General features: G+C 40.4%; 1 protein-coding gene across 26 annotated transcripts in view; it reads right to left on the bottom strand.

Annotated features, from left to right (window-relative positions):
* The window catches only part of NEB (nebulin), a 375,459-nt gene that overhangs the window by 248,458 nt on the left and 102,017 nt on the right, over window positions 1-24,984 (bottom strand). For all 26 annotated transcript variants that reach the window (XM_069225183.1, XM_069225192.1, XM_069225189.1 and 23 more), the window contains 8 exons: window positions 23,288-23,392; window positions 20,790-20,897; window positions 15,617-15,928; window positions 12,926-13,132; window positions 10,350-10,454; window positions 9,200-9,307; window positions 1,415-1,726; window positions 410-616 (listed from right to left, as the gene is read on the bottom strand). In XM_069225183.1, the coding sequence (XP_069081284.1) occupies window positions 410-616; window positions 1,415-1,726; window positions 9,200-9,307; window positions 10,350-10,454; window positions 12,926-13,132; window positions 15,617-15,928; window positions 20,790-20,897; window positions 23,288-23,392 (1,464 nt within the window). The remainder of the gene's footprint in view (window positions 1-409; window positions 617-1,414; window positions 1,727-9,199; window positions 9,308-10,349; window positions 10,455-12,925; window positions 13,133-15,616; window positions 15,929-20,789; window positions 20,898-23,287; window positions 23,393-24,984) is intronic.

Below are 24,984 nucleotides of genomic sequence, written 5' to 3'. Positions count from 1 at the left end.
AAGGGGACAGAAAGAGAATCAATGGATAAGGAAGAGAGAAAACCAAGGAACGATGCAGGGGAAGGAGAAGAAGGAATGAATGAGTGATAGAATGATGGAAGGAATGACACAAAAATGATGAAAGGAGAATGGAAGGCAAAAGACAACTAATGGAGGAACATTCAGACAACGGAAAGCAACAAAGACTGATGGAAGGTAGGAGGAGGTGGGAAGGTAGAAAGTAATACAAAGAAAGTTTAGAATAATTGAAGGCGAAAAGGGGAAGAACAATGAAAGTTAAAGGAGAAAAAGAACTAGTAAAGAAATGGAACAAAGGAGAGATGGTGAAGAAGAAGAATGTTATCATTGAGGGATACTGTAAACAGTGAACATCCACAGACAATCAAATGCTCAACCCACAGATCCTCACCTTATTCATTGTTTGAGCATTACTCCTGGCAAGCACCTGATCCATTGCATCATAGGGGGTTGTAAACTTCAGTTTGTCTGGATGCTGGCGGTAATTATGCTCGCTGAGGATCTCTTTAGCTTTTTTTGCTTTTTCAACATCCAATGAGCCAATCGGCACCCATCCAACCCCCTTGAGCCAGTTATTGAAGTCAGCCTTGTAAAGGTTCTAAAAAGTAAGGCAACTATTAAAACTGTGAAACTTATTTCTGTCACTGTAATGACATTCTGTACATGAAAATCTACAACTCAGGCATACCCCCCTTTTGTAAGAGATGCTACTATTTCTCATTAAAGTTAAACTCTCAAAATATGTCTTTATTTATCTTGTGAACAGAGATACAGGGAGTATGCAGGCAACGGCCACAGTCATTCTTGTATCACACCACAAATACAATACCCGCAAATAGAGCTCAACACTATAGGACACATATAATAAATAACTAATTATTAAGCTACTTCTGAAACAGGAATGTTTTTATACATGTAGTGTTATATATTCCTAAAGTATAAAAATCTGTGAGTGACGAAAAAAGCTTGTGGACTAACTCTGCTAGAGGGTGATGTAGAAGAAAAGAAACGTATGGTTAATAGTGTGCTTATCTGCAATCACTCGATGTGTGTTGTCTGATTTTGAACAGTGTATATGTTAAAATATGAATAGAGAATAAACTTTGACTACAGTTCTTTGGCAGCCACATAATTAAGTGAATCGAAATTAGGTTCCCCAACTGAGAATAGTGTGTTAAATGATTTTGTGGATAGAAATTCAAGGATAACCATTTGACATTGTGACGGGACACATTCTTTCTCTGCTTCCAATAGATGCCCCCCATTTTTTTGTTTAATCAAAGAAGGTTGCTCTTATTCAGTTGACACAAAGGATACTTTATGAATATTCTTAATGCATTAGCAGTAATACAAACTAGAACCCCAAACCCACAACTGTGACGGGAGATTAACATACATCGCTTTGAATCTGCATCCTGTTGCGTGAGAGTTCCAGGTGCATGGCGTCCGGCAGGAGAGTGTATGAATGGATGAGCTGCTTGTAATTCGTATTGGTTGACACTTCCTGGGCTTTCTTGGCATTCGCCACGCTCAACATGTCTACTGGTGTGTGGTACTTGGTCTTGCTCTTCTCGTAGTTCTTTTTGTATTCACGATCTGACTGCATTTTGGCCACATTCATGTAGTGTACCAGTTTAGGGTCATCTTGAAGGCTGCGGAAGCCCACCTGTTTCCCCTTGTCCTTTTCATAGGATTCTCTATATTTGTACTGCAGGAAAAAGAGAAAGGAATCAAGACAAACCCAATGCATTTATGAAGCACCATCATGGCCCAGCTTTAATATGTGACAATTTACCTGTCCTCAAAGGGGATGTGGTAGAAAACAGCGGGTCACTCATGGGGAATGTTGATACAAATTTGCTCACTGGCTACTGGCCATGCAACGATGTAAAAAGATATTGAAGAGGATGGAAAAAGGCATGGTTGTTGGCACATGCCAAATTCATGCTAAAGAGCTGATGGCATTATTACCCATATTACATTAAAAAAACATTATTTTTGTCAGACAATGCCAAATCCCTACAACTCAGATATCAGTCACATCCATTGCTTTCCCAGTGACAAAACTCCAATTGAAATATGTGAGCGGTGGCACAGGCCTTACATTGCCTTAAAATTGACATAGTCTGGAAAAGGCTGGCTTTTCCCTTTTATTTCACATAGCTTTAGCATCTCAGCTCTTTGGTGAATACTACCAGTCAAGCAGAGAGGTTTAAGGCCTGAATAAAGCTGGCAATTGCCCTGGGCCCCTGGGAAAGTGTTCCTTCTCTTTATCTCGCCTGTCTTTCTGTACTTCAACCTCTCTCTGTCAATCTGCCTACCTTTACCTCTAACTTGATCTCGCTCTACCAAGAAACACATAATTCAGTTGTTTTCATGCGACCCTGATTCAGAAAGCTTAACATATAATTCATTATTGCTTGGCATTATACAGCCTTGAAATAGCTGAAAATAGGTAATGAAATGCAGAGATATCCAGAACAGAGGACCCCAAAAATCCTTAAGATGACACTCCTAGTATAGGTTCCACTCTGGTGTGCTGATTCTAAATCTTTGAATTTGGGAGTTTACTATTTTAGGAATATATTGAATGACAGATGAGTAAATGTGATTTAGGGCATGTTTTCCACTGAGCTGTTGTAAGTCACAAGAAATAGACAACAAGCACAAATCCTCAGCTGTATCTACAGTCTCGTTGAACCCTGAGGTGAAAAATATCCCCTTTTATTCAAAGTTACCCATCTACAATTTTATGTTTTATAGTGGTTTAAAACTAGATGAATATTGTGAACGGGCTTATGAAATTATGGTATTTTTAACAAACAAAGAAACAAGGACTGAAGGAGGCAGGCAGTAGTGTTTAATATTGTTACATCACACCAGGCAGTGGGGAAAAACGTGGTATAGTAACATTTTGAAAAGAGAATGATATCCATATACAACATATAGAATTATAGATGGATAACTGTGAACAATGAGCTTGTTTTTCACACAAAGGTGGTCAGTAATATCAAATAGACAAAGAGTGACTCCACGTTCAGCATTACCTTCCCCCACCTTTCAAGTATTCAAAAAAGCGTACCTGTAGTCTTGTTATCCACACTCACAGCCCACTCCATTTACCATCTCTTCTCACCCAAAGAATAACCTGGAGTAGAACCACCCACAAACCCCATCTTCTCTTACATCCAACCCTCCACTGCTCAAATGCATAAAAATACCTGGTCTACTGGTGGACACACCTATCACCCTCTGTGACTTCCCTCTCCGTACAACCTTCTTTATGTTTGCTTCTTTCCGACCATAGCTGTGCTCTCTTCACTATATAGGAGCAGATTGCTAGCACCACACTGATAAGCTCTCTGAGAGCCCTGTCATGGCATACCCTGGAATTCCATGATGACAATTGCTGGAAATGACCATGTTTTGCATGGCATTCCTCCAGATTTTTGCCTTGACTGTTTTTATTAGCCATGGAAGTCTGTACACATTACCTATGCTAGCTCGCTTGTGCTCCCCTATAAAAATGAAGAAATTGGTATGCACCTGATTAGCAAATTTAGCTTGCCTCTAAGCCCCTGGAAAATGGTACATAGGGGGTGATTTTAACCTTGGCGGACGGCGGAGGCCGTCCGCCAAGGTACCGCCGTGAAATGACCGCACCGCGGTCAAAAGACCGCGGCGGCCATTTAAACATTTCCTCTGGGCCGGCGGGCGCTCTCCGAAAGAGCGCCCGCCGGCCCAGAGGAAATGCCCCTGCAACGAGGACGCCGGCTCAGAATTGAGCCGGCGTAGTTGCAGGGGTGCGACGGGTGCAGTTGCACCCGTCGCGTATTTCAGTGTCTGCAAGGCAATATCACCCTTTCCCTGTCTAAAGCCTCCAAAGCCTTTATGTAAGTATTCTGTCACCTGGCAGCGGATGGCTCTCTTGTAGTGAAGTGTGAATTGCTCCCAGGACAAGGACAAATGGCCTTGAGTGTGGGAAGATGCCGACCTTCCCTTAACAGGATGGCCTGTGGGCTGTGCCCAGGTACTTAGTGGCCTAGCATGTCTCATGCATATATAGCTCACATCTGGGCTTGCCCCCTCCATTGTCCTTCTAGTCAATCTGGCATCAATCCCTGTGGGAAGGGAAGCTGCCCCAGAACTGGTTCAGAGTGACCACTGGGGAGGGGTTGCCCATTTTGATAGCAACAACTGGATGAATACAGGGAGCTTTGACCAGTGGAAGAAAGGTTCTCTCATGTTGGATTTAGGGAGAATGAAGCACTGACTCTGCACACTTTACTCCTGTTAATCAATGGTAATCTGATTTCCATTTAAATGATTGGCACTTTTACTTTGCTTATACGTCGCTAGTATGCAGTACTGCGTGTACCCAGGGCCTGTAAATTACATGCTACCATGGGCTGCAGCACCCTTTGTGCCAACCACTAAAGCAGCACTGCTACAACATGCTCAGGCCTGGTACTCCATTCTAAGTGTGCAGTTTAAAACTGCTATATTGACCTGGCAAAATAAACCTGTTGTCAGGCGTAAACCTCCTTTTTAATACTCATTGGTCACCCCCGAGGTAGGTTCCAAATGGCCACATGGCAGTGTGAGTTGTTTATAAGTGGGACACGCACATTTAATGTTTTTTTATATCCTGACAGTGAAAAACCTCCAAAGTAGTGCTTCACTGTAGTAAGGCTGACTCTCCCATAAACAGTCATTTCCCATGTAACATTTAACAAGGGCTAAATTCAGATTGGCACCAATTAGCTAGATAAATATTTTAAAGACTCATTTAAGTAATAATTTTAACTAAATGGTAAAGTCAGAATTTACAGTACTATTTTGCAAATGATACTTTTAGAAATTTAGAATTTTCCTGCTTGAACCTGAAAGGCTTTACTGCCAATGACCGGTGTCACGTGACCACTAGTGGCTCACCTGGAGTATTATGTGTACTGCTCCCACACAGTGTACCAAGGGCCTTGGGTGTGGGGAGGGGTGTACATCTCCTGAGCAGGATAGCCTGGCGGCTGTACTCAACCCCTTCCTTTCATCAAAGGTTACCTCCTTGTAACTGACAAATGCTGCTCACACCTAAGCCTGTCACCCCTCTGTCTCTCTAGTCAGGATGGCAACAAATTCAGTGGGAGTAGAAGACCTGACCAGAACAGATTACTGGGTGTAAAAAGGCTTGCCCACTACCCACAGACTGATACTGGGCATAAAAGTGGACCCACAGACCTTTCCTCAGAACACTCCTGGACCTATGAAGAAGAAAAAACACCCTACTGTCTGAAGAACCTGAATGAACACTGGACCTGTTAGCCTTGATCTGAGGACTCAAGAAGTGACTACAAGCGTTACTTGGCTGAACTTTTGCTTGAGCAACAGACACACAAAAAGCTTCCAGAGGCCTGTTCCTGCAATTGCCCAGATGACCAGCACCTGTTGGTCCTGCCCTGGACCCTAATACTGGCCTCTGTTGGAGTGAGTCCTAATCCCCAAATGATGCCCCTTAGGCCTTGGACCCCTGGCTGGTGTTAGGGTGCACTCTTCCTGTCCTTAAACTGCAAATTCTAGGACTGAGAAACATTTTGCCAACTTTTTGTCTGGATTTTTTATTGTTTTGGTGCCATTTTATTTATTAAAATGTACTCAGTTTTTCTAAATTGCTTTGGAATTGTTATTGTGCTGTGGACTCACTTTACTACTGTTTTACTGCTTCATACATATTTTACACATTGCCTCTAAGTTAAGCCTGACTGCTTTGTGGATCCTTGGCAGATGTCAGGGTGTACTCCTCCCTGCTCAACCCTAAAACCTAGGACCTCGAAACTATGGGACAAATTTAAGAAAAGTGGTGCTTGCATAAATTATGCCTGGTGCAGGCATAATGTGGCTCAAGGGGTTACAAAGTGGTGCAATGCATGCATTGTGCCACTTTGTAAATCTAGTGTGGCAATTTTGGCTTTGTTGGGCCACATTAGCATTTAAAAAAATGACACTATTGTGGTGCAAGGAGGCACTAGGGGCTCTTAAATATGCCCCTATTTGTCAACTGCTTGCCCTGAGAACTGACATAGGATCAGAACCAACCTGCTAAGCGATCTACCAGTAGGATTGAGTTTACAGCAGCTCTTGCTAGCAGCAAATACATTTCAGTGAGACAGCTATTGACTTGCATCCAAGGACATCACACCTTCTTTGCCCACATCCCGCAGCCTTGCCCTGCTAAAAATACCAGGCTTTGAGAAAAAGTTCAGATAAAAAAGGCTTCACCGGACTGAGCTGCTGACTGCACCCGATCACTGTTGAGGCTTGTTTGGGTGTAAACCCTGAACTTTTCCCGCTCTGAGCTTTTTGCACCTTTGTCAATGGATTCACTGAGACCCATCAAGCAGCTTCCCATAGTCAACGAGCTCAACAAGCCCGAAGGTAACGTTTTGACTTGGTTGAAATGGGTCTCTGTATTGACCTGTGCTCTATTGCAGTTGCCATGGCCTTAGCTTTCACCTTAGTGCCAGTCACATGAACCAGATGACAGTGGTTGGTGCTTAACACCTTTTGGTGCTATTTTTTTCAGGTTTTAAAAATTCCTATCTGTGGTTTCCTTTATAGCATTTTTGTCAATTTATGTCATTTTATTCATTGAAATATTCTCTATGCTTCTAAATTGGTTTGGGATTTTTCTTGTGTTGTGTTTTGACTTTATTACGATTTTAGTGATCCCAGTTAAGCTTGTCTGCTCTGTGCCATAGCTATCAAGGTGTTGAGCTCACATTAATTTAGTGATTTTAAGGGTTCACCCTATAGACATTTACTAGCTTCAACTGTTAACCCAATTTCTGACAACAATGTAATAGCGGGAATCAACCTTTGTTTCCCACTGCTGATATTTCATATCAATAAATAACCAGATTTTTAATCAAGTATCCATGCTAGTGGTTCCTACTGAGGGTCATAAGTACCACAATGAATTATGTTTGCTTTCAAGAAGAAATCTGATTACAAAAACTACTCATAGCTTTTCTCTATGGCATGTTAAATCTCAAGATTACAAAATGTCTTCACAGTATAGGGTATAGACACATTGCATGATTGTTTTATGTTAATTGCAAATATATTTTCAATATACCTAAATAATAATGTATTAATGCTATTTATTCCCCCACAATGAATAATCCCTTTCATTGTATGTGTTTACCCAACAAAATGCAATAGGAAACATTACTGTAGTAAAAAATACCATATTTTACATCTTACTCACATGTTGTCCCCTGCTTTATATGTTGAAATAAAGTAGCATTGCAACAGGGAAATTTAAATTTTAGATTTTTTATAAAGCAAATGTCCTAACAACATGGCCTTTAAAGCTGCCTACAAATATGGTGATATCATAAGTATATATGTATATACAGCTTAAATAATGGCTGTATTAGATGCTTTGTTTCTGACAAATTAACATACTTCTTGTATTTTTTTGTTTCACAAAATACTGTGTCCTTAAAAGGGATAACTATGAAGTTAATTTTAATGAATATCTGTAGCCATATCTTTGCTCTTGAAAACAATTATCAGTAGGTGCATATCTTCATCGCTTCGTGTTATCCATGTGGCAATTAGTTCCAAGTCCTTCTTATGCATGTATCACAGGTTTTGCTAAGATGGTCATAAGCTACTGGAGATCATGTCATGGATAATTATTTGCCTCCTGCTTCTAAACAATTAAAAGGATTACCAAGTTCCTGTGACCTTTCACCATGTGGGGTTCTCCAATAACAATTAATAAAGGAAATGCATTCATATTGGCATTAATTCAGTTAAAGAGAATATTAAATACATTGTTTCATGGAACACAACTGGTTAAATTTTTCAATCACAAACTTTATAATTATAAATAAGGAGGGAATGTTGCTGTTCGTATAAAAGGCTTTTAAATATTTGGTTGCTTGATATGTAAATATTTTGTTGAAAAAGACATTGATGCCTATCCTCAAGTTTACATAAATGTTCCTATTGATTTATTTTCCCTACGTTCATATCACTTTTTAATAGAATTTCCTGTATCATTATGCCAGCCACCACATGAAATATGTGACTGATTAGAGAATATGATACTTCAGTGGCTGTATTAAGTATTTAATGCAAAATCTCAAGTTAAAATACCTACATTTTACTGAAGAGTTTTCCATATTTCGTAGTCACACTTTAATAATATTGAAACCTTTAGTGTCTTCCATCATCATAAATTAAAATCATATGAAGGCAAAGTAACCTGTTCTCATCTCCTTGATCAGTGCATTTTGGCTTGTGTTGGATATTAAGGGGCAGATTAATTAAATGTGGCACTGCACCTAGTGCAGCAACACTTTTCTTGCGCCCCTTAGTGCCCCCCTAACGCACCATGTGTGTGCCTTATTTAATATGCAGCACACCATGGTGGCAGTTAGGGAATTAGCGTCAGAATTTTTGATGCTAGTTCGGTGCTTTGCATAAAAATACTGATGCTAATCCTGCAAAGCACACAGAGGTCCACTGAAACCAATGGGAGCTGCCTTTTAATGCCTGCTCTGAGCAGGCATTAAAAGTGGTGAACAAAATGGCAATAGAACTCTCTGAGATTTCTTTGCGCCATTTTTTTGGCCCCCCAAATGGGGTAGCACATGCGTAAAGTAGCACAAAGAGTTACAAAGTGGCGCAATGCATGCATTGCGCCACTTTTTAAATTTGGCGCTGCGATTTTGGCCTCGTTGGGCCACATTAGCATAAAAAATGACACCAATGTGGAGCAAGGCGGCGCTCAGGGCTCCTAAATCTGCCCCTAAGATCGATGGTCACTGACATGAATCATGTATAGTATAAAATACTTTTCTCCCATCAAGCTATGTGTACACATCATATACATTATTTCTCATGCTAAACCACTACATCAAATGTAAGGGCATGTGTAAGCCAGAAGGCTTTTAGAAGTTAAGGATATATTCACATTCACCTTAATTCTGTTCTGAGGCATCAATAAGGCAATTACAAAAGCAAAACCTTATCTGAAGCACAGCTCTACTTGTGAAACTACAAGGAGGTTCTTGAAGTGGAGTTACAGAATGGTTATTTTATTCTGTTTCTGAGAGTGTGTAGTCCTTTGGTGATATGACCATCGACACTGAATATCTTATATCATACTCACATCGCTGGCAATGTTCCTTGAAGCTTTTGCAGCAACAATGGGTATGGCATCTTGTTTCAGATCATATCCTTTGGCAAGGTGTTTGATCCATGCTGCTTTATAGTGTTTCTTAAAAAAAATAAAACAGATGTGATTGTAAACAATTAACTTAATTATAACTGTTCAGAATCATCATTTACAATTTGAATACTTTTCCCTGGAAGCCTACTAGGAGTACAGTGATTGAAATGAAACATTTTTTAATTGGACAATAAAATAACAATGTAAAGGCACTCCAGCCTGCTAGAGTTTCATGGACACTGATTAGGGATCAGTGTTTAATCCCAGAGCCTGGGAAAAATAAGCATCCACTGAACGGTCACCATCTCTGGTGCAGAGCAGTGCTTGCAGACCTTGCCTGATCACAGACTACCACTGGTGTCAGAAAGGTAAGAGAAGATCATTTGGATACATTTGAATAGAAGGCATGCAATGCTTAATTTCAGTGATGTGTGTATTCACGGAGGTGCTTTGACACTTCCCTCCATAGTATAGTCACGCTGTATCACATGTTTTATATCACATAAAAAAATACTGCAACCAGCACATCAACCTGACCACTACATTGAAATTGAATCTAAGTAAGTAGATCTGGAGATACAAATAGTGGTTATATACTGATCTTGCCAATGTAGAGGTAAGTGATGTAGTGTTTGCAGTACTTTTGCAGGTTGATATTATCAACCTCGATTTAGTCTTAGACAACCTAGTGATCCTTACCAGTGACCTAGTGAAATCCCCACTGTGAGGATGCTACATATCACAAAGAATGGTCAAGCTTTATTTATATTGCCAAAGATATGAAGATATTATAATATGGATATTAATTTGCTACACCTTTTTAGACAATTACTGTTGAGGGCAAAAAGCACAAATTCCAAGGTACCATTGAGATGCTTGTTCACCTCCCCAGAAAAATACATAGAATAGCTCTTCTAATTTTTCTTTACTTTATACACTTCTTATGTGATTTACTGTCAATACAATGTGGAGACGTATGAACAATTTTGGTGATTAGAAATCTCTGCAGCAAAGAGCTATTAGATCAGAGAAAAGTTTTACATCACATACAATGAATAAATAACCTAAGAACACTGGTATTAATACTCACATCACTCATATTAATAGCATTGATCCTGGATTGAATAAACTGTGGAACATCAGGGTTCAAAGTATACTTGTGCTTCAGTTTCTCTCCAGAAGCCTTGTAACTTATCTAATGGGAAAAAAGAAAGACTTTGTCACACAATCAGGCATAGTCCACAGCATGTAGGTACTCAAGCACAAATTGGCAATGCATAAGTAAGTACAATTCATAAGGAGCTCTATTTCTCTATGGACATATGATTGGCATGTGATTTTGCATTAGCTCTCAGTGTATTAAGAGTGATTCCACATGAAGATTCCAAGCTTCCAAGCTGCTTTAAACCAACTCCAATCCATGACGTTGTCACATTTTTGAGTCTACAAGGTAACCTCTGATTAGATGAGTCTACAGCCTGCCTTCAAGGCTTCCAAGATATTTATATATATATATATATATGTGTATATATATATATATATATATACTTAATATATATAGGAAAAACATTTTTTTGCCTTCAACTTTGGTACCATTTGAAGAATCTTCATGAAATTTTTCATAACTAGTACACCAGTCACTTTAGATGCTGGGTAGAACGTTTCAGGGTGATTTGTCAACCGAGGGCAGAACACTTTTTCCCCATGCAATTTCCCACGTAGATTTTGAGCATGACTTCTGCCAAAACCACTGGACATAATTACAACAAATTTGGCAGAAAAGTAGCTCTTGGTTCAAAAAGCCACCTTATAGTTATTTGGTGTAAATATGTTCAGCTGTTTTTGAGATAATAAGAGTAAACAAAATTTGTAAAACTACAGCTGCAAACCCTTTGCGAATCTCACAATCTCGTGTAGAGATCAGATTGGCTGCCAACACTTCAACCAGGAAGGGTTGGCAGCCGTTTCGGAACTCAGATTTAGCCCTAAGGTAATTATAACTCACCCTTTCGCAATGCACTGGTAAATACTCCAGATATTACATCACTAATTACATCTTTTAAAACATAATTGATAATATCAATGTAACATTTGAGTGGAATTATTGATGAGATAACTGTGCATGGTGGGAGCATGAGTTATAGTTACCTTAGAGCATGAATTATAGTTACTTGAGATTACCATAACTATAACTGCTGAATTTCTATGGCATAAAGTAATATCTAGTAATATCTAATTACCGCATCTTCAGGTGGAAAGTTGCTCTGAGGCCAACCCCCCCATATGCACTTAACCCCACGCCGTACTGAATGGATTTACACCAAATAACAAAAAGGACTCTTTCTGGACCAAGAGGTACTTTTCTGGCAAATAGGGTGTAATTCCACCCAACAGACGGGGAAACTGCATGGGCAAAGCACATTTTGGAGTCCCCCCTGTTTCTCGGCCCCCATACCATTAGTTAAAAAATATTTAGCTCAGCACCAACAATGAAAAAAGGAACATTATAAATAAATAAATTCAGGTGCAACTTAGATGGAAAATGAACAGACTGGTTCTAAGTAGTGCCTCTGACAGCAGTTTAATTGCTGTAGCGATTCTCGTAGCGCTACAGTAAGACGTTCCTACAAAAGATCCAAAATCGAACACCAAGGGGAAAAGAAAGCAACGTGAAAATTCTAAGGAGAATTTTGACTGCCCTGAAGAGATTCTAGCCATAATGCTGTTGAATCTCAGACATGTGCATTTCATGTACGTTATATAAAAGTAGTTTCTGAGGCCACACATTTCTACATTCTGAAGGACTCTAAAAGTTTTCTGTGACTTCTGTGAAATTGCACCTACAACTTCTGCAAAGTTTTTTAAAAACATCATAAAGTTTCCAAAGTTTAAAAAAACACGAAAAGACAAGTAAGGTAGATTCTGAGGAAGGGGAAACCCTGCATAAGCATACATTCAGCACAATTTGTACCAGTATGTAAAATTTGTTGAATATGACAAGCTTTGCAATTTCACAAAGTAAAATATTCTACATGTTACACAGCTGTGTTACTAGTAATTTGATTCCTCACAATCTTATGCAACCTATCCACATATGATTACCTTTTAAAGCTTAGGAAGGGGGATTTTGGTCTCAGAGTGCAACCAGCTATGCCAATTCCTGATTAGGTAGGAACATACAACTACTATCTTTTCTAGAAAATGGGTCAGCTTAGGAGAAACAGGAGCACAGCCAGGATCACCCATTCTTATGGCAACTGGGCTTATTATATGATTATAGTTCAAATGAGTGTCAGCATTTTCTGATGCCTATGTACATTCAAGTTACACAAATCAAAAAAGCATGATTGTGGATTTTTTCTCAGATATTTCACAAACATGCACATGGATGTTACAATTTCAAATACTTTTCAACAGGACTACAACTTCAAGAGGAACATTTAAGCATTAGCCATAACAGCAGATTGAAGCGAGGAAAACTAGTTACTCACTTGAGTTGCGCATTATCTAAAAATTAGACTGTTTCAAAGAAATGTTATTTCAATCTCAATCAATTTTTAAAAACTGTTTGAGTTTGATTTTAATATCCTGTTGTTTACACATATAACCAAAACATTCTGCATCATGTCACGGTCATGCATCATGCAAGGTCAGAAGATATCTTACGTCACTCAGCTGTTTGGTGTTGCTTTGGGCCAAAGCAATTCCCATTGAGTCAGACAAACTTGTAAACTTGAGGGTGTCTGGGTGCTGACGGTACTGTTTTTCGCTTATTGCCTGTCCAGCCTTTTTAACCTTTTCAACATCTAAAGAACCCAATGGAGACCATCCGATGCCCTTGAACCAGCTGTTGTAGTCCATTTTGTATGCATTCTGCAGGAGTAAATTCAGTTGTGAGTGCACATTTATGAGTGATAAATATATTGGCCCACTAACATTGAAATAAACAAGCATAATGATATTTACAGCTTATTTTGTGCGCTGTGAAACTTTCTTGGAAATTCAAGGATAATGAATGCATTGCAGGATCTTGTATGACTTTTCACAAGGGCGAAAGGTATCGTAAATGGTAAATGGGGGATAGCAGATCATGCCTCATTTCTGTTCAGGCTTTTACACACTTGTCCCAGACCCCAGATAAGGTGGTGGTAGAGGACGAATATGTGGTACTTCTGTCATTTTAAGGCCGAATATGTGATACTTCTGTCATTTCAGTCTGTCGCTTGCAGCATTATCACCCATATGCCTATTTGTGAGCCTCATGTGAAAGAGACCTCATGTGAAAGAGCACGCCCTCTTTCCAAAAGGTACCCTTAAACATTTATTTTATACTTAAGAAAATATAGACTCTTGTCAAATTGACTGAGTTGACAGATTACAAATTAAGACCAACCTCAAAACTCTGTCCTTGATGGCACTAGCAGGGGGTGACTGATGTATAAACGCAATTTTGCTTCCTCTCTTATGTTTTTAATCCCTCACTGAATTATGCAGTAAACTGAACAGGAATATATTTATTATCCTTATGCTTAGTGCCAGTCTAGCTAGATATGAATGTAAAGAAACTACTAAAGTTCTGCGCTCGCACAATTCAATACGATGCAAATGGTAACTGTAATTTACTTACCATTTTAAAGATACAAGTGTACAGTGCTGAACTGTGGACTGAGCATCCACTCAGACATTAATAAATGTGGCTTTTTCACTATAGACACATTTGTCCTAAAATGATTTTCTGGGGTCCTAACAGTGCAAAGGTGTACTCTCCTCACAGGTGCTGATTCAAAGTAACAATGAACAGATCATTATTCAAATATCCATCATAACTTAATATCCACAGCATGAAAATAATTTTTCAGCAGGGGGAGAATCCAAATGGGAGTGATGAAGGATTACAGTAGTATGTGTGTGAGGAGTTCAGTACTGGGTGTATGGATAGGTACAAGATCATGTCTTCCCTTCAAATACACCACTTATATTGTCATTGGATAGACAAACATATACTATAAAGGTCATTGAAAATTGAAATAATGTTTGGTGAACTTGTAAATTTTGCGAAATACTGTGTTATGTACTTTTGCATAATTTAGTGCTCCCATTAGACTTTCTCAAGCAGAAAATATCTCACTGAGAGTCACGTTCTTCTTGAACAGTTTCCGGCCGATATCTCAAGTGAATTTTTCATGCAAGATATGCCCTAACATGAAAATTTCACACAAGACAGCGACAAACTATATTTTGAGCCATGGACGTAATTTCCATGAAAGTTGACAAAATTAAAAGGATTAAGATTTAGCACAAGTCTTGTCACAATTTACTCATTAAGAGTACCACTAGAGGTCATGATGATGACAGAAATTGCTTATCCAGACATTCAGATATTGACAGAAAACTTGATTCCTACCCCACCAGAGTATCCAGTCCCCAGTTATCATTTTGAGCTTCTGTTCCTAAACCTGTACCTGGCACAGCTTCTGCTCTTATTTAGTTGCTGCTGACGTAAGGGTCAAGAAAACAGTGGGGCTTATTTATGATCCCCTTGCACCACTGTTGCATATTTTTTTTTACACAACTGTGGTGCAAAGCAGTCCACCACAGTGCGCCACATTTACAAACTAGCACAATGGGACCATTGCGTCAGTTTGTAAAACTTTGTGCCACATTATACCTGCACCAGATATAATGTATGTAAGGTAGGCATTCCCCCGTTAGAGTCACACAAAACTGCCACAGGATTTCACTGCGTCGTTCTGCGCCTTCAAAGTGTCACTTTTTTTAACGCCTGCTGAGAGCAGGTGGTAAACTGATGCAAGGCTCTTTAGAGTAGGGGCCTTCTATGCATTGCTTGATTAGCATCATTTTTTTGATGATAGTCAAGCAATGCATCATTTTAATGTCACAGATGTGTAAAAATATCTGTGGACACTGTGCGCCATGGAGCTCTGTCTAGTAAATACAGTGCTACCATGGCGTCGTTAGGGTGTGCAGGGCAGTCAAGAAATCTGATGCATCAATGGCAATGCGTCAGATACTTGTAAATGAGGACCAATGTTCTGTGGTTGTGAGTCCAAAGTAACCACCCTTTTCAGTGCAGTATTTCTGTTTGTCCACAGACCAAGTCTGTTTTCCCTCCCCTTTTCTTAAATCAGAAACCGCAGCCCTGCCTGTTCTGTGATTTTGTAAAAATCCTTTCATGGCTCCATTTACAGGAAACATTTGGAAGAATCTATTTAACCAACAATGTTAGGAAATGTCTACTCTGTCTTATCATGTATGTAGTGATAGTAAGCTTTACTTACAACATCCTACACCTAGAGGAAGAGCTTAAGACAGTGTGTATTAGTAAATAAGACTTACATCGCTCTGGATTTGCATGCGGTTCCTGGACAGCTCCACACTCATGTTGTCTGGCAGACATGTGTAATGGTGGATCAACCGTTTGTAGTTGATGTTTGTGGCCACCTCTTGGGACTTCTTAGCTGCTGTGATGCTGACCATGTCCAGGGGAGTGTGGTACTTGGTCTTTGTCTTCTCATAATCTTTCTTGTACTCACGCTCAGACTGCATCTTTGCCACTTTCATAAAGTGCACCAGTTTCGGGTCATCCTGGAGGCTTCTGAAGCCGACGTGCTTTCCTCGTGTCTTTTCATAGGCTTGCTTGTATTTATACTAGTGCACAAAAAACACTTATTTACAATCAACAACATGACGTTTGCTTTAAATACTTTTTTGTAAAAATAATATAAATAGCTCTCAGTGTCACACAGAGACAATGCGCAGGCAACGTAGATTGCTGACCTAAGGGAGATCTATACATTGGAGCTAAGACAAAAAAATGTTTCTTCATGTGTAATTGTCTGGTTATTTCTTCATCCATCACACTGAGGGCCTCATTTATGAGATCCATGGGCTGCGCCGCCCTGTGCCACCGCGAAAGGGCAGAAATGTGCCATATCTACAAAATACAGCGCTGTTCTGTCCTCTCCCCCAGCGCTAGTGCATAAATTGCTGCCTAGCACCTAAGCAGGCATTCTTGCACCATGGTCCACCATGGTACAAGGATGCCCGCATTGCGGCGAGGTGTTTTTCTCTTTCTATGTGTGCTGCAGAATGCAGCACACATAGAAAGAGGAAAAAACATGTAGAAGTAAAGGTATCTCTCCCAATTGCGTCATTCTTACGCCACCCCTCAGGTGGCGAAGGAATCTGACTCATTCCCAGACTTGTAAATCTGGGAATGCAACAGATCTGTTCCGATTCTATGGGTGTTGCGTGGGAAAGGGTTTCATATTTACAAGGCCATGAAAACCAATCAAGGTGATTTTGCATGGCCTTGTGAATATGGCCTGGCACACTGCGCCACAGGACCATCAAAAAAATTACGCTCCAGTGACGCAGTGTGCCTCTAGGGCCTCGTAAATGAGACCCAGAATTTCATAGATTCCAGCCAACAAAAAACTATGAATTAATATTAATATGAGTACTTAATACAGTTACCCTAGTGAATCTTTCTATACAGGTGGGGGCATATTTACAAGAAAGTGGTGCATTGGTCCTGATGCGCCACTTTTCTTGCCTCGCCCTGCCCCACCTAACGACACCATGGCTGCATCATATTTACAATACTGCACACCATGGCGGTCTTTAGACAATAGCATCAACATTTTTGACACTATTGTGGGACTTTGCTGCACTACCTTAAAAAATGTTGACGTTAATGCAGCAAAGCACAGGGAGGCCTATTGATTAAAATGGGTGCTTCATTATAACGCCTGCTCTGAACAAGTGCTAAAAATGAAGGAAAACATGAAGCAGTGAAATGTAAATTTCACTGAGCCATTTTTTCGGGCCTCCCTATGTCGCAACGCCTCCCTTGCATACATTATGCCTGGAGCAAGGGTTTACAAAGTGGCCCAATGCAAGCATTGCGCCATTTCATAAATACGCCGCGGGGAAAGGTCTCCTTAATGCCGCCGTAGCATAAAAAAAAATTATACTGGGCCAATGCAAGCTGGCGCTAGGGGCTTGTAGGTATTCCCCTAGGTATTCTATTTACAAAACGCCTGTAGAAAAAGTAACTACGAAAGTATCTCAGTGCTACACCTATATTTGTTGCAAATTTGCAACTTTTTTGAATTTCACAAATGTATAATAGTCTCAGGATCCCAAGAATACTCATGTGCATAAGCATTTACACACAGTGAATTGTAGCAGAGTCTCCAATTTCGCAGATGTAAATGCAATGCATACGTGTGCCCTTTCTCTTTATGCACTGATGATAAAACGTTTCTATGTGGAGAAAGCCAGTTTTGAAAGTGTTACCTCCGCTTTGTCACTCTGAAAATGGATTTAGTACGTTTGACTATTTTGGGGGGTTGGGGGGCAACAGCAAGCTTTCTTTTAATACTCACACACCTTTTCGTTTGTAGGTGTTCTACATCTTTTGCAGTTGTTCCTATACTTAGAACTGGGAGTAGATTTACTCACTCTTGGGGGATAATTTCAAGTTTGCCATTTGTAGGGGGGCAGAATTCCCAGAACCAGAATTACTTATTCCAGCTGGCAATTCCGCCCATGCATACCCAATTATTTAGCCCTGAATGGCACCAAGTGGACCCTGTCTTACAGGGTAAAAATCAGCACTGTGTTACCCATCCTGGGCTAAATACCAGGTTCTTCGCTACTCCATTTCCCACCTGCCGTAAGTGAAGGTTTGGTAGGAGCCGGTCTTCGCTTCTGGCTGCAATCGCTACCCACTCAGCACCTGATTTTACTAGCTTGCGGAATCTCTCACAGTGCTCCCCAACCCAGTTAAACTGTGTGCAGGAACACTGGACGTCTCATGATCGAACAGAGCAGTACCTGGCCCAATGATGCCACTCCACCAACTCCAAATTGGGCCCTCATAGTTCTATCATATTTTTGAAATCTTTAATGTGAGTAAATCCATGCACAAAGGCAAAGTGCAATTTTGTTTCTTAAATACTGTAACTTGAGTGTGGAAGTAGCAGGTATAAGTGCAAATAGCTTTTGTGAAAAGTGCCAAATATATTTTCTTTAACTCGTGCCACCTGTCACAGGCAGAAAAATCTAAATTTTGGCAGTTTATTTTACCTTTTTATAATTTCCTGTTATCTTGGATCGAGTTTAAGCTGAACTGGCTAGGCTTGCGTGGGGCAGAGAGACATACTCATTTAATGAACAATAGCACAAGACAAAGAAAGGATATTGTTTAACCCCTTTAACATTCGCACAGTCAAATTACTTTGGCAGCCATATGTGAATGAAAAGGTGAGTATAGGGAAAAAGACGTAAATGAATGGCATTATGTTGAAAAGCAAAAATTATTATTTATAGAGTTGCCCATGCCAAAGGTTTCAGGACTCTGATTGACACTTGGAGACGTCTATGGCCAGATTTATCAAGGTTTTGTGTCGCCCTTGAGCCACACTAGGGAACTCACGGGCAATACAAAACCTAAGTGAGATTCATCAAGTCACTCAAGTCCACTTTGAATGGCCCTGCATGGCTTGATAAATCTAGAGCAACGCCAGCCTGTGAAAATTGCTGCCTTGCGTTACTCTGCCCAGGGAGGAGTTCAATATGTGGAGCCTGAGGGTTCCCACGCATTGCACCCATAGATTCTTGTGGATTCTCAGATTTACCATTAGTGGTAGACCTTGGATTGTGTCAAATTGCTACACCTCCCCAGGTAAGGCGTATTGAGGAGAAATATCTTTATTTCTCCTCGGTTTTTCCTCTTTCTGCATGTGCTGCATTCTGCAGCACACATAAGAAAATCACTCTCAGGATTATTTTTGCAGGGGAAAGTGCCCCTTTCTCCACAAAAATAATCCTGCCTATAACACAGGCACCCTTACACAATGACGCTAAGGTGCCTGCGTTGGCACTAGGCAGCCAAAAGTGCACCAGCACTAGGAAATTACAGGAATGCACCATATATAATAGCAAATACTGCACGTTCCTGCACGTTTCCTTTCAGGTAGCACAACAAGGTGGCTTGCTGCATTGTGCTGCTTGCGAGAATGATAAATGTGCAATGTCCAATGGCCCTATGCTAAACTGGGTCAATATGGGATCATGATAGCAGTTTCTTAAGTTTTTAGGCATTAACTAATGACAGTTGGAAGCATGGAATGACAAATATTTGTTTTGGGTTGGGCTTAATCTTATTATTTGTGTGAAATAGGTTTTTTTTCTGGAACATCCCACATTTAATCTTCCTGGAGTCTAACCTTTGATGCCAACTCATTTTTGAGACGCTCAAGCAATCAAGGTGTGTTCTGTGCTCAAATTAATCCACAAATGCCCTGATTCATCTTCATTCAAAACTGGTTATTCTATTTTTGTCTAAGGCTTTACCCATCAATGTCCAGATGGCAAGTGTTAGTGAATAGGGGTGGCAACCACCACGCTCAAAACATCTGCTATCCGCAAGCATTCCAGTGTGGAAGTTTTCATCACTACCATGCCTATACCTTTGGCTACATGTAGTGGGTTAGAAAATGAAAGCTTCAAAGCATAGACTCCACATGGAATAAATAGTATGCACATTCCGACAAGTGGAATGTTTAACAAGCACTAGATTTATTAATAGAATATGTAACTGATAGACATAGTAGACATACTAGAGAGCCAGATGCAATGGATAGACCTAATCTAGAAGGTCAGTTATCCAACCGAAATGGGTAAAGGAAACAAACTGCCTCAGATATTCCTAAACACAAAAGGTACACTATGCCTAAAATATCTGTAAGGAGGGTTAGCTTTATCATTATCATTTATATCTCGAAAATCGTTACTCACATACAACACCTACAGTAGTATTTTATAAATAGCAGAGTCAATGTTTTTCAAGGAATATAAAATATAAAGTTGCTCCCAAATGTATCAACAAACATAGACATGAAAAGAGTACATTTAGGCCAACTTAACCTAGCAGAGTATGACAACTATAGACGTCCTCAATCACAGTGTTGCATAAATGGCACCAGTTGGTTCCCTTATTAGTGTCTGGCGCGTAAGACATATTGCTGATTGGTGCAACTGAGGGTCATAACTCTCAGCAGGATGTTGTGTTCGTTATAAACCAACCAAATTGAAAGACTTACTGCCACCCATTAACAGATCGATGTGCTACCCCAAACCGACCCACGCATTGCCCCACTAGGCCTGCACTATACCCCTAACTGATATACAGGTTTCACTCTTTAAACAGTATACATTTCAAAGTGTATATGTCAGTTTAGTTGTAGAAGGATACAGTTAAAGACACCACATCAAAAGTTAACAAATTAGTTATATACTTATTAGTGAATGTAAATGTATACTATGTTCTACCTTCAATTTTGAGAAAAACTCTCCCAAGGTCTTTCTTCTGAACTCTCTTCCATTCTTTCTTTACAATATATCTCATACGCTCTGGTGTCAACAGCCATCTCTAAAGTGCACTGCCCGCCTTATAACACAAAAAGAGATACTGTGAATAAATCAATAAATAGGTACTTACATCGCTAGCAATGTTTCTTGAAGCTTTGGCTGCAACAATTGGAATAGCATCTCCCAGAACACTGTTCCCTTTGGCAATGAGCTCTTTCCAAGCTTGCTTGTAGTTTGACTGTAACAAGAATACAAGTGTTAGTTGTGAGAAGAAAACATCTCAATTCAAAGCCTGGCTGGAAAATACGTCTTTATTGATTTTATATCAACATAATGAAAGTGTTCCTTGGCCTTCTCCTTAATCTGATTTTTTTTTCATACATGGTTGTTCAATTTTCTCCCTGTGTCATAACAATCCTAAGACTAACCTTATCCTCTAATTTGTCAACTAACTGCTCAACGGGCCTTGATAAACTCTATTGTCAAAACACCATGGATTAATACTTGTCTGCTCAAAACCCTTGAACTAATGTCCCCTCTAAACCCAAAATGTTACTAATTTCAGTTTGTTGTGAATGCCCAACAGACTCTGTGAATCCTCTTGTTACCTCTGGTGGTTATATCACGTTTATAGGTTCCTTCTCTGAAAGCTGCCTCATTACGGTTTGCTAATCCATGTGCTTTCAACTCATTAGACATAGAATATCAACATTTAAAATTCATCAAGGTACACATTGAGGCATTTGAACTAAAAAAAACAGTGTGATCTAATTAATGGCAGGCCATGGAAAAGAAATCCTCATTGCTACCAATTGGGTCCAGAGCCAGTAGGGGGTAGCTCAGATCTCTAGTGATGTAACCTCAAACCCTGATAGCAAAGCAAAGAGGAGCCTCTAGGGAATCCAATGGTCTTAAATAACAAACGATGAGTTTAAGATACAAATGCATGGAACAAGCAAATGTTAGGTCATGTTTTGAAGACTTACAAGATGCAACATATACCTAAAAGGTGCATTTGGAACTGAAGCTTGGATAACAACTACTGGCGGCCACAAAAAATACGAGAAAGGCACTCAAAAGTTGAAATAGGTGGGTCTTTATTTGTTTTCTTAAAAGACTTCAGAATGAGGTCACCCAAACGCTGGCTTTCTGAAACGAAAGTCAGCACCCATCTTGTCTCAGCTTTTGATATAGGGAACCTTAAGCAGGAAGGCCTAAGAAGACCGAAATTTATGTTTTGGGATGTATATATGAAATGTACCGGACAGGAATAGAGGTATTTGCAATTAAACTGCACTGTAGACCCCCACAGGAGGTTTAAAAATCATCTTTCTGAACGTGTGGATGGTGATGCCAACTGAGGTAAATTTAAAGCAAGCATTTGGCAAAGTTAAGGTCCGGATTGCTTGTATGCCTATAATACACTAAATAGTCACAAGTTGTGCCATTATTCAATGCATGCTAAATTAAGTACAAAATTGGGCTGTATCATCGATGACATAATGTTATAAATGTATCTGCAATATGCTAATGCCCTGCATTTTGCCCGTCCTTTAGGGTGGAGGGGCCACGCCCCCCACCTTTTGCCCCTCATGAAGAGTGCCGGTCAAGGTGAACAAAGGTCAGCCTGACAGACACTCTTCATGTTCAGGTCAGACAGCCAGGAGCAGACGTGCGATTTGCGCAGACTCCTGGCTGCCTGAGCTGAACTTTGCTGGGCTGAAGAGGTCCTCCTCCACTCAGCAAAGGTGCCTCAAAGCCATTCCCGGGTGACGAGGGAAGCGTCACCCATTGACTTCGACCTGGGCGCTTCAGGTTTAAGCCCTGAAGCACCCAGGGCGAGTGTCAATCAGTGACCCCTCGTCACAGAATGAGATGGGGTCAGCATTCTCACTGACCCCATCCCACTCTGTGACGAAGTTGGGACTGCCGCCTTCCCTCGCTGGCTGACCTAGGGTCAGCCAATGAGGGAAGGCGGTAGTCCCAACCCTCCTGGGACCTCCGAGGCTGAAGGTAAGTGTGTGTGCATGTGATCTTTTTTAATGAATGTTTGGTGCGTGCATGTGAGTGTGTGAAAGAATGTGTGAGTGTGCTTCCCGCCCACACCCCTCCCCCTAAAACTGCCGGCCACCTCTGGTATTACTATCATTGGAAGTAACAAAACATGGCTATAGCTGTCTGTAGCCAGATGTAAAAAATACTGACACAATTGCTTCCACTCTTTGAAGCGATTCCCTTGTGTATTTAGTGAGGTCTAATGGAATGCTGTTCGAATAATCCAGAACAAAGGCCCCAAGAGTGTGCATACAAGGTACGCATTGGTTAAGTGATATTTAAATATCTTCCTCAGGGTTCTCAGTTGGAATCAACAAGTTTGAATCACAGAGGGGATTTCAAGGAACAGGTCAAAGGTGTGCACCAACAGAATTCCCAGGTTCTTCAATGTACTTTCCTAGTTAGAGTCTGTGAAAATGAACTAGGCCAGAACTCTGTGGTCCGGAGATTACTTTAACAGTGGATCACTTTTCCATGGTACCCATGCAACATGCACTTTACAGTCCTGATCCACCAAAAATGATTTGGCTTATAAAATAAAGAAATGGCAGTCTATACTATGTGCCTACTCACCTCGCTGATATTGGCAGCATTGTATCTAGCCTGGATGAACTGAGGCATGTCTGCAGGTAAATTGTACTTATGCAGGTACTTTTCTCCTGAAGCTTTGTAAAGTCTCTGTGAAATGGAAAAATAAACAAGATCACAGCATGAAAACAAAAAATGTCAAATTAGGCATTAGTCTTTAGGAACAGTTATAATTGAAAAGCTAAAATGTAAACAGTACAATTCTGTCCGACACTGTGAAACATATAAATACCCTAGAAATAGCAGTCCATCTTATACAACACTAATCATCCACCAAAATATCCCTATTTCATTCTGCAGAACTCCACTTCAATCCTGAGTACACCAGTCCAGGCATCTAAAGCTCTCACTAAGCAACTTTGGTCTGTTTAGCCAAAATGGCTATGTACACACTAACTTGGGTTGGATAAAAGGTTTACAGCTTCCGATACAGACTGGGTTGCTGGAACCGAGGCTGAACTCTGGTGTGTGGGAAGGGGGGCAGATGGGGAGTGGGGGGCTTGATTGCACCAGTCAAAAAAAATTCAACAAAGTGCAGACATGCCCAAATAAGGGTTAGTCACTGACCAAAAGTATTCTAGCACATCTGTAGAACATTGAAGGCAGAATACCTTACCAGCTCACACTTCCATAGGATGGGCACATCTGCCATGGCCCACACTCAGCAATCTTATAAGCACCTTAGCTCACATCCTTCGAGAAGTTCGTCTCAGACTGTGCCCAGACATCAACTCAGGGCAGATTGTAGGTTGAATAGGCCTTTGTATGTAGCTTCTTGACCAGCTCTGCACTGCAGGTGCTACAAACCCTCGTCAGTGCCAGTTATTAAGCTATATCAAATCTTCAATAAGCTAAATAATGACAAAATCTACGATATGTATTGATGTTAATGCCTTGTGATAAGTCAGTATGTCTTTGGATTAACAATGATAGCATGAAGGGGGTCAGTTGAAACATTTTTCTAACACACAGCAGGTGATCTCTTCTATTTTGACTATCACCAGAGAAGGGAAACTGGAGACATGCATGAGAAATAAAATAGTTGTATGCATTTTCTGTACCTCCACACCAGTAACTATTTACAGCCCCCAAAACCTTGAAACATAACATTGGCCAAAATGTTGAACGGAAATACTAACCTGGAGGGCAGTAACATGCAGATGCTGGTCTAGTAAACAACTCTAGAATGGCCGTTATGGTGGTTCCTGTCAATGAGGTCAAAGTGTGACAGACAGCTCCGTCAAACATGACAGATGGCTATCTAACTTTTAACTTGTTTTGTTTCTTAAAAATCTAAATCCCAAAGCAGGATTTTGTTTTTGAAAAAATAAGAACTAATGACCCCCATACCATGGGAATTTTCTTCCATGGTTTGGGGGTCAGTTAAATGTTTTACTGTCCCCTATGCCCAGGTTTTTCACAAGGGATAGTAAAAACTGGCCGTTTGACCACCCACTCTTCATCAGATTGCAGGTCGACTGGCCAATCCTTTCACGGCCTTTACTCTGTCGGGCCTTTGGAGAAGCATGCCAGTGGCATAGAAAGAGTAGGCTCCATCGCTGAAATACTTAAGGTCCATATGACTGTAAATCAGGCAGGTGGAACTTCAGTTTAGCAGAAAGGATACTCTTTCGCGACAGACTAACCTCTCCACCAAACTCTAAATCAGCGTCAAGGTACTT

Source organism: Pleurodeles waltl, chromosome 3_1 (assembly GCF_031143425.1).
Source record: "Pleurodeles waltl isolate 20211129_DDA chromosome 3_1, aPleWal1.hap1.20221129, whole genome shotgun sequence".
NCBI lineage: Eukaryota > Metazoa > Chordata > Amphibia > Caudata > Salamandridae > Pleurodeles > Pleurodeles waltl.
The sequence above is the reverse complement of the archived record's forward strand: the minus strand, read 5'-3'. Positions and strand labels throughout refer to the sequence as shown.